The sequence below is a fragment of the Centruroides sculpturatus genome, unplaced genomic scaffold, assembly GCF_000671375.1.
Source record: "Centruroides sculpturatus isolate CEXI.00-Female unplaced genomic scaffold, Cexi_2.0 scaffold194, whole genome shotgun sequence".
Taxonomy (NCBI): Eukaryota; Metazoa; Arthropoda; class Arachnida; order Scorpiones; family Buthidae; genus Centruroides; species Centruroides sculpturatus.
Window position 1 is genome coordinate 15215 of NW_019384455.1, and position 15238 is coordinate 30452.

Below are 15238 nucleotides of genomic sequence, written 5' to 3' on the forward strand. Positions count from 1 at the left end.
GTGGGCATCAGCACGCGAACGGAAACACAATATCGCCGAGATAAACTGCGACCCACACGTATCTCTAACAGGAACAGCGCTAATAAGCGTAAAAATGTATTAAATAGGACGGTGGGCATCGCTTTGCTCGGATAAACATCGAAGAACAACAAAAGAATAGAAAGTATAATTGTTTGCATGGAGGAAATGCGAATTGAAATCGGAAGCTTAAAAGAATAATTATGGAGAAAGTACCGGAAGTGACGGGAAGAAACGGTTTTCTGAATAGAAATGACGTCATCGGCCAGGAAAAAGAAAAAAAGAGTTCGATAAAGATCTTCGTAAGGTCAAACTTTTACCCTATCCATCAATTACAATTACGCTTAAAACGGATGGAGCAAAGGAAAAAGGAGGCAAGATATAGGGGAAACAATTTATTCTGTTCAAGATTTTTTTTCACCTTGGTTCCTTTAGGCACTTTTATCTGTTACGATTCAGCCCTTTATTAACTAGAAAATTGAAGAAAAGATTAGTAAACACAACCGCCGGCTCTCTTCTTTCACGTCTTAATTCGTTTCCGTTCACAATAATTCATATCCTCGTAGGACCCATACAATTTTCTTTTAATAACTACTGTTGGTGGACTTCGTTTAAAATAACATTAATAATTCGGAGGAAAAGAGATTTTTATTTTATTTTATTTTTTCTTGATTCTAGCTTCTCTCTAATGCCGGTTATTAATAAAAGAGCGCCAAACCGAGCAGAATATTTTGAATATTCTTCTATATTTGAGAAGTCGAGCATTGTTCGACAGATTTTCTATTCTATTGTCCTGGGGAACAGCACCCGAAAAACTGGGTCCGGACCGCCTGTCCTTTTCATTGTTGTCGGTTCCTTTTAAAACATTCCATTCTCTGATCACCTCCCACAGTCTAACCTCCCCTCCCCCAAAAGTCGTGAGAACAAGTGTAGCTACAGATATCGTTGGCTCCCTTTTCCCCTGTCGGAACAGGTGAGTCCCCAATCTCTTCTTACATGGACAAACCTGTTTCGAACAAACTGTCGCCAAAAATGCTCCGTGTGCCACCTCCATCCCCTGTAACAACTATCGTCTTCCCCGTCTACATCTAGTTTTTCAATTCCTCAAGGTTTCTGGCCCATTGTATGCCATGAATAGAAGGTGGCTCATCTAGAAGAGCTTGGTATCCAATGTTGGAGAATCCTCCAGTCACTAAGCTGCCAACAGTAGCGCGATTTTTTACTTTCACCGAATAAATTATCCCAGGCCAACCAGCACTCCCAGCTTTCTATTGAGTAGACGATTTCTCTTTCATGAGCAAGCAAGCAGAGTTACAGGCGCTCCTCTGTTTTTTTCTTTACTCTTCAATCCGTCTTTCAATCCCCGCATAACGACTATAGCCATGCTTTGTGTCAAGTCAGGTCAATGTTCTGGAAACTTGAATCTTTTACAGTCCCGACATTCACAAAAGAATGTGTGTGACTTCGCATCTTGGCACACAGAAAACTGATTATGGTTCTATGCTATTGACTTTCCTTTCCTCTCACCTGAAGGAGATGATGTCATCCGAATTTACTGTCTATCTTTTTACTTGATGCGCATTTTCCGATAATCAGAGCGATTCCTTCTATTTTCTCTTCAAAATTCCGAACAATAGAAGAAATTCTCATCCAGTCTAACTTCTGTTCTGTTGAAAAACTTCGCAAATAGCTGGCATCAAGCAAATTGTCAGCTCACATACTTTTTTAGAACTCTTTTGTTTCTTTTGTCAACTATAACTAAACTTTTATGGTTGAATCCAGTCAATGCTAATCATTAATTAGTGACTATTAAGCACGTTTTAAGTCGGAAGCATTCTTGTCGCAATCTCAATTGTTTTTAATTAAGTGAAAAAACAACATATCACCTGCAGCTAATATGCGAGGGGAGGACAAGCACCTGTCTTAAGATTGAACATTAAATAGTCAATTAAGGAAACAAACACATCCGCTTTGTCTTTTTGACCAGGTTACTAACCCCATTCACGTCATACCCTCTCATTTGCTTTGCATATTAAGATATCTCTTCCGTTATCAAGCCTAAGGTCAAAAAATTTGCACTAATTTAAAGCTGCTTTTACAACTTCTCATCTGTAATTTAGTCATGGTTGGTTTAATTTCATTCAACAACTAAAATTCATTATAATAAGTTAACTATTTGAGAAATTTAAAAGAGATTTTTTTTATGAATGCATAAGTCAGATTTAACAACTGTTTTTTTTTTGCTCGTGTTTGCAAAGCCCGCATGAACTCATGATTTTTGTTATTTACTATTCAAGAAATGTTTCTTCAAAGCTTCAAAGTCTATAAAGGCTGACTTCCTTTTCTTTCACCTCAAACTGTGGGTCAAGTGGTACTACAATTCCCAACCCCAAACCATTGCAACTCATTATCGACATCTTGATGGTCGGTGGGTCTTATTCAACGTGTTCAATCACACAACATAATTATATGATCCCATTCAGCCGCTTCGTTGAAGCGAGAGTCCGTTTATTAAATATTGAACTCAGCAATGTGCGAAGACTTTATTGACTTTTCGATTTCTGTTTGTAAACTCCATCTTCTTGTCCTGACTCTCGAGATAAAGAGAAGTCGAAGAGCGAAACACGACAAAATACATGTCTTTACAAATTAATTTGTGACTGTATATTATTGTAATTTATGATAGTAGCAGTAAATTTAAATTAATAACTCAAAGTTTGAAAGTAATAATAGATTCTTCAACATTATGAAATCCTTAGTGTACTTAAGAGGAGCTATTATCCTTGAGCACGTCCTAAATCAAAAACGACTGTCATAAAAGTCTTTAGTCGTGTTTTATAGGCGAGTGAATAAAATAAGTTAGTGCTTAACCGACTCATTCCACTAGAAGATGATATCATCTCGAATCATGTGACATCTTTTTTAATGTGGGAGACAGTTGGGTGCTCGAGAAGTTGTAAATGATATTTTGGTGGGTTACTTTTATTATTATTATTTTTTTTAAATATTTTTCTTGTAGGAAAACTATGTTAGTGTTTAAAAGGAATACTTGATAGACGAAGACAAAAACACTCAGCATCCATTGGGTTAAAGCTCATGATGTGCTTACCCCCCATAGATAGAGACGACCCTTGGGCAGGTACTTCCTTCCGCAGGTGTTTAGTCTGCAGGAAGAGAGAAGGGGATACCAGGTGGTCCTCTGCTGGGTCCGAGTGAATCAAGTTTTTACTCAACCTCAGGCAGGTGGTTTTACCGAGTCTCCTCACATACACGGCCAGTGCAATATTGACAGCATCCTATACGAGAATACTTTGACAGCTTTATCATTCTTCCGTAACTTTGTGGATAACAGTATATAGTGTTTAACGTGCAGAAGATTGTCTTAAGATAGATGAACAATTTCCGGAATCTGAAAGACGGCACGGCCCATTGTCAACTATATTTACAACCGAAGCACAAGGGAGAGAAATGAGTTAACCTCGAGACAGACATATTCGATAACCCTCTTCCAGTCGAGGTCAGACAGAGCGGAAGTGAAGATCACGGTTTGCGCAGTCTCAGTGGGAATTTAGTGACCCCGGCGATACAGCCCCTAGCTATATCTATTGAAATGAAGGTTCCCCGATGGATAAACGATCTCCTATAGCCTCGGGCTAATGTCTCCTACACTAGTTTGTCTTTTAATTATGTTAAATGTTTTAAAAGTCTCTCTACCATTGTGGATATTGACCCTTAATTATAGGTACACCGTAAAGGCCATGTTATCATCATTAAATCATGTGTTAATGACAGGTATGGCTCAGAGTAACGAAATAAAACGCTCTTGGGAAAAGTTTACTATCTTTTAACTTTGATTAAGGCTCAAAACTGGTTTACGTTCGTGAAAGATGGGGTTTTTTCCACTGCAGAAACAGTTAGAAAGACATTATCGTTAAGAAAAATTATAAAATATATATCAGCAAATTTTAAAATAAAGCGAAGCCATAATTGTTTTTAACACGGGGAATAAGCCAACTGCGGCAGAAAAAGCAGTTAGCACCTGGCTAACTATATTTTGATTGGTTAAAAAGAGGGCTGCCACGCGACCATATCGGCAGATGTTTTGGGGGAAAAGAACTGAAAAGGGGTGAATTGTCCAAGCGGGGAATCTAGTGGTTGTAAACTGCAGGCATTCTGTACTACAACAAACTCCTTTAACCCACGACTGTGTTATAATGACAGGTGGTGGCAATCATGGCAAACACATTATAGGGTCCTATTGTAGGCTATAATATAATAAAAACAGCCAGCTATAATGACATACACGAGTCTTTCTGTACTCTATATTTGCAACTCTCCATAGCGAAGTTGTGATTTATCGTTTATATTAACACATAATGTAGAAAAATATAAAAGTTTTTAGAACACGAAATACTTCTTTTAAACATTGGGATCGTGCATCTGCTGTTTAAACATACCACCCAAGCTTTTCTTTGAAATCTGTATATTTCTGTAAGGCGAAAGTGGTGTAGTATGTTGTAACCATGCCTCTTAAATCTCTTAAGGGCTGTTGTACCTCAAAGATTAAGAATTATTACTTAACCCAGCCTTGACCTAACGAATCTGTAGTTTAGAATAAGTTAACAGGTCTACAATTGTAGTAAACATCTGACCATCTGTTAGAGAAGTGGCATTTATGCATGGTTTTTTGGTAGAAAACAAATAAACACGTATTGATCCGATCAAATTCCCTCTCATCAGTCAGAAAAGACAAGTGTCAGATGTTGTTTGTGTAGATATGTTAGATATTAAAATGCAGAAACAATAGTGGTGTACAGCTGCGAACCGTAGTAAAGGAGCGACCGTTGCAAAGACAGATGGACTGTACAGTTGTCGCAAAGAATAAAATTCCGCAAAAGTACAGAATACAACAAACGATTGGATTAGCTTAGCAACTTAAGAGAGAAGTTCACTACACCTGGTGTGGGGCTGCGGCACGTGCCAAAACGCATGCTACATTGTTTGGGCAAGGTTTTCGTATTGTTAACGTCACCCGCTTTCGATTTTACAGAACAGACCCCCCATTGATCAACCCCTGTCTAAACGTAAAGTGCGAGTTTGTTCAGGACGTCTAGACAGAATTGTTGACGTCCACGTTTCAGATGCGTATGACCCCCCATCTGAAATCTGTACCGAATGTTGGGTTCGTTAAACGGTTTTATTTTCGAATAGATCATTTAATTATAGACTGCGGATCGGACCTAATGTGGGTCAAATTATACGTCTTCCATTACCACGCTATGGATCGATATTGGGGAGTAGAGCAGAAATGGTTCCAACCGGAAAAAAAGGCACGTGTCAAATTTTGGTTCATCCGTCTTTCAATTAACTATTGGTGGGACAGCTGCAACTTAGTTTAGAAGGTTAGAGGTTACGTAGAACCACCGGGCTGAGCAATTATAGGACATCGTGGATCTCCCGTGAACTGGTAAATGAGGGTGCAGGAAGAACCGATCACCCGCCGTGTTCGTGGCTGTACTAGTATTGTCACGTCTAGACTAGCCCAGTAGGCTACATACATTTAAAAGTACAGGTGTTCCGCCACAGCTTGGAGAGCCGCACCCTTCCTGGCGGTTTTTTAGCGGATAAAAATCAACTGGGGTAACAAGATGTCAATCAAACGATTGCTTCTCTTTTTTTATGATGTACACCTGCTCGTGATCGACGGCGGTGGTAACCGTTATTGAAAGCATAACGAGTTTCGTAAGTGACAGATATGCTGGGCTTTATTGATATCCAATTTTAGAGATAGCCGGGAAGCTTCTGTGAAAAGTGTTCGTGATTTTTTTATAAAGAATAAATTATAAGCAGGGAGCCCTAAGCGCAGAGTGACCTAACTCCGGATGGTAGCGTTCTACATCTGTATAACAAAAAACTAATAACATGGTAGGTTCAGATTCACCACAATCTCCTCTTATAAATAATTTAATTCCCTGCTTTTATTCCCATAGCTGAATCATGGTTTAAATAGGCAAAATTATCTCTTGAGAAAACTTCTTTGCCAATCTGCAACGGATCACGACAATACCATTTTTTAATTAAGGGTCCTCCTTTGTCGAAAATAGAAGAAATTAGCTTATCGAAGACAATAAATTTCACAAATACAGTTTTAAATCTTGCACAGTCATGAATACTTTTTTATTCTGGATGCTATTTTCGCCACAACAGACCAGTGCCAAATTAAGATTATTGAGTATTAGCCAAATTGACTATGGATCGGCCTTAAGTATTATTTTGTTTCAAGCGAAAGGAATAGCTAAATGGCTCCATTTACGATAGGATATGGCGCTCTTCCATCAATGTCCTTCCGATGAAGCATGGCTGTCATGCTCGACTTCCTGTTGTCGATGCTCTATTAAATAAATGCTTCCGGTAATAGTAGCATCCATTTTCCACTTTCCATGCTACCAAATGATTTTTCGATAAAGATCTCTCTGTAACCAAGACCCATCCCATAGATGTTATGAAGGAAGAGTCTTCATATTATTCTGCGGAATTGTACTGTGTGACACTGTACTTACATAAGAATGGAAATGTGTAGAAAAGAGAAAACTATCGCATTCCCGTGTGAAAATAGCGATACTCATCTTTGCAGCTTCACCCAATTTCTTATCTCTGTCTGTATCGTAGTTCAACAGCAAGTGGTCTCTAATACCATTTAACTTGCTTTCTATAAATTCTTTTTAATAAAGAATCGATTTTTATCATAGAATTTACATAGAATTATGTATATTAAGCACATTTAAGATTTGAAAATAATTTCGAATATAAAGCGGGTAGTTATTTCATGTTCTCAGGCGAGACTCTTCAGAATTTATAATCATCCCCTGCTGCTGAGCTGCCAAATCGAAGATATCGGTAAAATCTAGATATGCAATGCAAACAAAACATTTTATTTTGTTTCCACCCAAATATCTGTAGCTACTGAGAAGTTGGTGGTCAATGACAGGTGACATTTCGTGCAGGGACACCCGGGGTGGATGCTACAAATCAGCTCGCGCTAGTCTCTAGATAGCGGGAGTCGCCCTTGGACGGCATCATAAAACAAGACCACACAAAATCACATTTGCCTTTTCTTTTTACCGTTCCGAACTAATTAATAATAAATTTATAATCGTTGCACAACGCGAATAATATCGGGAAGAACTAATATGATGTCTTAATCTCTAGTGTAATCCTCCCGTTATCCATTAACAGTCAACATCCGCTTATAAACTAATGGCAGTAATGTATTTGGGGGGAGAAGCATTTGCTTTTCTTTTCAGATGACTACACCGATGACAGATCACGTGACGAGGTGGGACAAATGTCGTTTCGTCCAGCTGACGGTCGTTATTTGCAATAAACACACACAGTACCGGAAACGTAACCTAAAACTGTAAATGTTCCGATTCTCTTTCGCAATTCGAGATTCTTTGCTCCCTCGAGAATATCAAAGGAAACGTTTTTGACAAAAAGTCTATTCCAATGCTTTGCTAAAAAGTCTACCTTGCATCAGAATCGATAGAACACGAATACTTCTGTCGAATAAAATAGAATAAATGAAGTTTTATATCCCTTTTAAATTACATAACAATCCAACTTTCGGAACTTTGAACTTATTCTTAAACAAAAGTCAATGTTACCAATTGCTTAAGAGTCATGCTCGAAGATGGACATGATGCATCTGCTGGACCCAACCCCTCGTCACCTACGGCGCCTTCGCCATAGGAGGGGGAGTTTAGTTCAAGGCAGGTGAAACACTCCTTACAAGCAGGTCTGTCTGTCTGTGCAACTAACATTGACCTCTGAATAACTAGGGTTAAAATGCGAGAGTTTTCGGTAGGTGGTAAATTCTACCTACCCTTGGTCAACACATGTTAAGACACTAAGGAAGAGCTATATCAGTACAATGGGAGCGGCAGTGTATTCTTTATAACTGATCGTACAGGTGGGGAGTTTATATGAATTTCCACCCTTTTAAACATTCGATTTAGCGTAATTGTTAGAGAAAAATGACCACAAAGTCTCTTCCTCCCTCGAACATTACTCGTAATTCATTCTAAAGCACTAGCTTTTTTTTAATGTGGCATATAACCTATTAAACATAACTTTTTTTTTTTTAAATCCGAGGAACTTAGAAGGGGAAAAAAGAAAGAATATATTAATATTTCTACGTGCATTTCATCTCTAAACAAAACGAAAGAACTGTGCAATGCTAACAAATTTGTCAACGTTATGCTAACGATGGAGTAGAATGTAAACTGTTTTAGAATGGTTTATTTATTAAATCATCAACCTTGTGTCGGTTGAATAGCTCTCATTATATTCTTTTTTCTTCTTTTCGAAGATTTAATTCCATTGCGGAGATTCCAACAAGCAATTAATGAAACACTCGAAGAAGTTTTGATTATAACAACGTCATTTGTCATTTCTAAACATGTCAAATTGTCAGTCATTCGCGCTTCTTCCCTCCCCATCGATTTACAAATTCTACTTTCCACCAAGTGGTTAAACACATGGACAATTAGCGAGCCCCGTTATGACAATGACACTTTTACAAGTCTCTAACAATAACAACTATTGTGGATTTTTAACAGCACGGTGATAATGCTATTGATTGTGACTAAAGGTTTAGAAACGCGAAAGACCATAAAGTTGTTTACTGGTGTTAGTTTAACTTTCTATAAACAACTTTAATTAGATAGAGTTAGTGTTTATTGTCATATTAAAATAAGCTGCGTCACCTTGTTTTTAATTGATGAGTCAGTAAGATCACGATGAATTCTTTAATATGACGATTCAATTTTAAGTCTAAAGAATTTTTTTGTTTACTTATATTTTAAAATAAAGAAAAGGAAACATTCAAAATTTCCCTCATTCATTTTAGACCTCTGCTAAGAATAAAAAGTCGGTAACAAATGGTATTGTAGTCACTTAAAGAGGCGCATTCTCTTCACTTTATACAGTTGCATTCGCGCTTTATATTCCACTTCGTTTTATTGTTAAGTCGGCTCTAAAATAGACTTGAACATAATTTACATTAAGTACTAGGCTACCAAACAGAGACGCCATCGAGTCTGCCAAATCACCAAGATAAAGGCTGAAGGTCCAAACCTTCTTCTTTTCTTTCTTGAATTCTTGTGTCACATATCGAGCCAACGATGTAGTGACGTGAGAACGCATACTTGGCTCCTTCTCTCATTTCTATCGTCACTTGTTGAATTTCCAAGCATATTTTCGGTGCAAGACTGACTAGCGCAAAATAAATCCCTCGATCCACTTAAGAATAACTTGATTATACAGCGCGACTATTTGCATTTTTGTTCGTCCAATTAGCCAATTAGTCTATTTAAGCATCGTTAAATAGATAAAAAAATTCTTAATATTAGCAAAGATTAAGAAATAAAACTATAGCTTATTCATCGTTAGAGGCCCGAGGGTACAGAAGTCACTGCTTATATCACGTTGGTACATATTTATCTGATGCACGTTTCTGTAAAGAGCCTCAAGCCGAGAAATCCTGTTTCGATTTGTCATTATCTTCCGTTTTTCCTCTTCCAGTTCCATTTCGAGGAAGAACTCACCCGCAACCAGCGTAACAGACTAACAGACCGAGTGAAGAGAACAAAACCCCCTGGAAATTAACGAAGACTTAATAAATGTAAAGTAATTAACGGAGAATTTTTAAAAAAATGTATTTATAAATGATAACAAATGGGAAAATGGGTGGAACAGAATGTTTTCTTCACTCGTAAATAAGGATTAAAATCGTAGAACGCATGCAGGAAGTCTGTCGGAAGGGAATGTCACCTAATGTTAGTCGAAGTTGTAAATAAATGTCTGTTACCACCAGAGACAGGTGCACAATCCGAATAGAACTGAACTAAAATAGGCCAGAAAGTTTTTGGCAACTGTCCTAAATGTCTTCAGCTCAATGGTTGAATAGAAAAGCTGGAAAGAGAATGAAAAGTTGGCACATCATGTATTAAGATGGATCGTTACACCTTTGTAAACAGAGCAGAGAGAAAATATTTAGTTAATCCGTATAAATAGTCGAGATAATGAGGCAAACGAATTAATTTTCCGTAATTTATAAACACACAAAAAAGCAAAAAAAAAAAGACACAACCGGGTTAAAATAAAAAAATCGTTCATTTTTTTTATTTGGAGAAGCTACTTAACAAATCTAATGATACAGAGAGCCGTTTTCTAATAAATTAAAGACAAAATATAATTTTTTTTTTCTTCAAATATTATGATGTACATATATATATATTTTGTTATCGTATCTCAATAATTTTGTGATCAAATAAACAGAACACAACGTGCAATCGAATTGAGATTTGATTGTATTTACATGCTGTACGTGATAAACATTTTACATACGATAATAGCAGACATCTGGTGAGAAGACAAGTAACTTTACAAACACTGTGACGTCACTAACAACTGGTTCTAAAAATCAAAAACTGCTAACAAACGTACTAAAGCGGATAAAAGAGTAAACATTATCATTAAATCACAGCGTCACTTGCAAACAACAACATTGAACAAGACGCTTTTTTCTTTATTTCTTTTTGTATATTTAGAAGAGGTAGTGTAATGCGGATGACAAACTTTTTTTCAACTTAAACTTATATATTTTGTTGTTTTATAATTAATACTGATAACGGGAAATTGGCACAATAACTTTGGTAAAGGTTATAGAATTACGAGGATAATAAAAAGGCACCGCTTTTTGAATATTTTTTTTCTTTTTAAATTTAACTATTATTATCTTAACGAGTTTAAATTATCAAAATTTAAAGGATGAAAACTTTTTTATTTTAATCATCGGACCCATAGGTCGTCGTGACATTCGGCTCTGAATAAGGGACCGCTCCCTTCTTTTGTAACACGTTTAGTTGTAAAAACTTGTACAGTGCAAAGTTACCCCACTGCGTCTAAAAGACACCTCGAGTCTGTACAGAATGATCTCTGGTCCACCACTTAACAGACAAATAATATAATTTTCCAAATTATAGTTTCATTTTATGCCCCAACCTGCAGGGCTATGTCATCATTCTATATATATATAGATATATATATAAAATTTCTTTCTATTTTATTCTACTTGTGATAAATTTGGCACGCGTTTGATGAGACTAGTTTGAAATTTCAGATATGTTTTTTTTTTTGTCATTCACAAAGCTCTACCGCTGTTGAACACAACCATCGCTATGCTTCAGCAACAATGACATGCGAGAAAAGGTTTTACTGCACGCTTTACAACTGTATTTTTTGACATCAGAATGTGTCTGAAGATGCGCTCGAAGATTGGAGCGATCGGCAAATGCCCTACTGCAATGAGGACAAGAGAATGGTTTCTCGCCCGTATGAGTCCTGATATGTCCTTGAAGTAACCAGGGCCTGGAAAAGGCTTTTCCACACAATTTACATTTACAGGGTAGTGTGTGGGTCCTAATATGCATTTTGAGTGCTCCCAGTGACACGTAAACTTTCTCGCAGTATTTGCAACTAAAGGATTTCTTGTTCTGGGTAACACAATGGAACTGACGATGTTTAGATAGTCCACTGTTGGTAGAATAGCTTTTGTTACAGTCCGCACACTGAAATCTCGGTGCCTCGGTTTTGCGTTTTCTGATGCCACCTTCTTTCCCAGATTCGCTGTCTGTGCTGGGTGCAGGAGATAAATTTGGATCCTTCGGATCCGCTATCCATGCTGGATGATGATAAATGTCCTGAGTTCCCGATTCGAAGCTAGGCTGCATAGGTGGAGAATGTTTCCCCGTGTAGATCGAGGTGGGTGATCCACCGTCTCGTGGTGACATAGGAGAAGCCCGGGCCGGAGACACGGGCACCAACGGTGGTGGAACTAGACTAGTTGGAGCGAAATAAGTTCCATACATATCCTGGCGAGAAAATGAATAAAGTGGGAAATTAAACGGCAGATAAGGTGGCACGACCGGTCTATGCCAAGCGCTGGTACGTGCTCCAGCTGGGGTATTGGGATTTAGAGGTTCGAGAGGTGCCCCGGGTTTGACAGGTGAGGGTGGAGAAGGTTTCGGGAGTACCAGAGCCACAGCAGGTGGCGGTGCTTCCATCTTGGCCTGTAGGCTGATGTCCGTCTTCATACCCAAAACGTTCAAGTCACTTTCCAATCGTTTGGCCTTGACGCTTAGGTCATACGGTCCTCGTATTTCTATAAAACAATAGATGAGTCAGTACCTTGCAAACTTCAGTTATTTATTTATTTTTTTATTAAAATTATATTATAATCAGTTTTATTCATTTAAAACAGTACGGGTATATGTTTATTTAGCAAAGTGAAAATGATGTTCAAGAGTCGAGAATGACTTATCTTGCTTCGCTATCATAAAAGGACAAGGAATTTTAATGTCTACATTTTTGTATTCGATCAAAGTAAACACTTCGGTATTTCTATTTATATATGATTTAGAGGATAATATTTATATATACATTCCTATCTAATCTGTAGCAAAGGCGTGCTGTCTGTGCGGGCAGGTGTGAGGGACAGTTTATCGTATAACAACGATTTACCTGTTGTCTCCGGTGTGTTTGTCACCCACTTGTACTTATCGAGATTATAAAGCGGCAACAGTCATCGTGAGTGATTAACAACAGATTGGAACGATTAAATAATCATTTCCTCTTCAAATCTAAACCTAACAGCTCATTTTGAAAAAATAAAATTAATTTTATAAATGTTTTTCATTAACCTAACTATGAATTATTTAGTGTTTGATAAGATGCGAATAATACTCTTCTGTATGTAGTTTATTTTAAAGAATATTAAATGTGTATTTAAGAAAATAAATAATATAATATGTTTTTTATATAGAGATTTATCAAAACTGATGGTATTTTATGTAAATTTTGCAAAATAAACATAATTGACTTGTATTAAATTTTAAAATTTTTAGTTATATTTTATACAATTACGAAAAGATCTTTTGGAATGATTTATTATTAATTTTTTAAAACAAAATTTAAAAACTTATTATTATTATTTCTTAAATTTAACAATTTAGAATTAAAATTAAAAAATTTGAATCAATATTTAAACAAGGAAAAATGAATTCATTTAACCTTGACTCTACTTAAAATTTGGAGCAAATGCGAAAATAGAACTAACTAAAAATTTGTTATTGTGCTTACAAAATTCGACACTATTTTTTTTCTAATGGTATTATTAAAATGACGATAATAAAAACTTACCAGAATGCGAATCCTGAACACCATCCACATTATTCTCAGCACCAACTTTAGGTGGAATACGAGTAGACGAATGCTTCTTGATAAGAAAAGCGCGAGGCATTTTTCACACTTATCAACACATCCACAACACTCGCTAGCTTGACTAGTGACTGACTCGCTCGCTCGCCACGCTTCAGTTTTCAACTCTAGTCCCGTCCTAGGCAGGTGTAGTCAACCTGCCTGCTAACTCGACGTCCAATCAGCTTCTCGCTTCGCCTTGTTATGTTTCTGTGCCGTTAGCCAATAAGAACACGGATCGCAACCGACTGACATAATGTTGAGCTCGGAAACAGGTGTAGGAGGAAGGCTGCAACATCACCTCCCCTTCTGATATCGTCACGCTTTAAAGCAAAGCCGGTGGGAGGAGAATTGAACGCCACAACCGAATTAGATCGTGGCTCTGCCGCTTTTTAGCTCTACTGCTCAGCTGGGGATGGTTCGACTCGTTTAAAACGATAAAGAAAAGTTCGTATGCCCAACACCTGGACTGCTGACATAATTTATCACTCGCCATGCCGACGACGAATTAACAATGCTCTTTTAGGTATCCAAAAAAGAACGTTTTATTTCGTAATTTATTATAAGAGATCCACCAAGAAATCTTTAAAATTTTGCCTTTTTTTCCTCAGATTCTCCAAGAATTTTAAGCAATGTATACAGAGGGCCGGATCTCGTTATCACATAGTAAAAGTCTAACAAATTCGTCACTAATGATGCAACGAACATCGCCGATTCAAGAATTCTCGGTTTTATGTACTCGATTTAATCAGAGGGATGATGCGATGCTAATAAGTTATTTGGATGCCGCTCACGCTCTTCAGTCGTGCTCTCTTTACTTCTTGTCGTGTTTAATGAAAACACTCTTTCGCTACTTAACAAAGAAACATCTTTATCAACAACAATAAAAAAATGATATAAGCTTAAATTTATCCGCTAGATATCACGAATTAACCTGAAGTTAGGCTATTTTTAACGCTAATTGTCCTGCTGTATATTTCCATAAACGCGTTGGATCAAACTGTCCGCTTCGTTTAACAATGTTATCGTGAAAATTGTTAAATTCTCTTTTCTACATGCCAAATATAGAAAATTGCCATCCCTAAGGGTACCATTTAGGGATTATTATTGATGATTGTCCTCGGGTGATGTTGGAGGTGTTGGCAAAAACACGTTATCAGTAATGACTTTCAAATTTCTAAAACAAAATTTTGAAGGAAATTTCTAAGTTAGCAATTTAAAACATGATAAAAATATTATTTAGGCTATATAAAACTGCTTATATCATATGATATTTTTTAGAATACAAACGTTACAGAACTGTGTCAGAAATCTGTAGATATTTTATGTGAGGTTCCATCAACTGCCAGAGTGAATAAAATGCATGTGAAATTTATTACAGGTTAGGAGTTCATATCAAAAACTTTCTCAAAAGTTGAATAAACGTTCCCAAAGAGTGTAGGCTAGAAAATCATTGTCACAGAAAGAGAGCGTTTCCGGTTTCTGTTTAAACACGTCCATTCAGAGTCAGTTTTAGTGGGTCGTAAACAGGATCGAATCGGCCTATAGTTGACTCTACTGTTCCAATTCTCATTCTGATTCGTTGCATGACAAGCGTGTCTCCTCTGCCATGCTGATTGCAAATTATTTACGTCATAAATGATCAAACAGAATATGGATACGTAACTCACCATCACCGGAAACATTCTTGCGTATTGTCCACATCTGAAAGGAAAACTATAAAATTGATATAGGCGCGACAATGGTCGAAATTAAACTCAGACCCATTTCCAGGTCTGCACTTTTTTCGGCCAACTAGTTCCCAACAATAAAGACTATTGAATGACGACGGAGTGAGGTGGAGTTTCTCTATCGCTCTCTAAAAAAGATGACTTTAAAAAAATAATAATTTTATTAACGAAAA

At 37.0% G+C, this 15238-nt stretch overlaps 1 protein-coding gene across 1 annotated transcript; it reads right to left on the bottom strand.

The window, feature by feature from the left end:
• Positions 1-10172: 10172 nt before the first annotated feature.
• On the bottom strand, positions 10173-14663 carry LOC111620651 (zinc finger protein SNAI2-like). Its single transcript, XM_023362624.1, has 2 exons — positions 13279-14663; positions 10173-12241 (listed from the first exon to the last, which is right to left on the bottom strand). Exons 1-2 carry the CDS (start codon positions 13376-13378, stop codon positions 11232-11234), a joined length of 1110 nt encoding a protein of 369 aa, XP_023218392.1. The 5' UTR covers positions 13379-14663; the 3' UTR covers positions 10173-11231.
• Positions 14664-15238: the final 575 nt, after the last annotated feature.

What these genes read in the sequence shown, in the direction of transcription:
- LOC111620651 (XM_023362624.1), bottom strand. Translation starts at nt 13,378, where the DNA reads ATGCCTCGCGCTTTTCTTATCAAGAAGCATTCGTCTACTCGTATTCCA. An exon ending in TGTTCAGGATTCGCATTCTG is followed by an intron (nt 12,242 to 13,278) that starts GTAAGTTTTTAT and finishes ATTGTTTTATAG; the next exon opens with AAATACGAGGACCGTATGAC.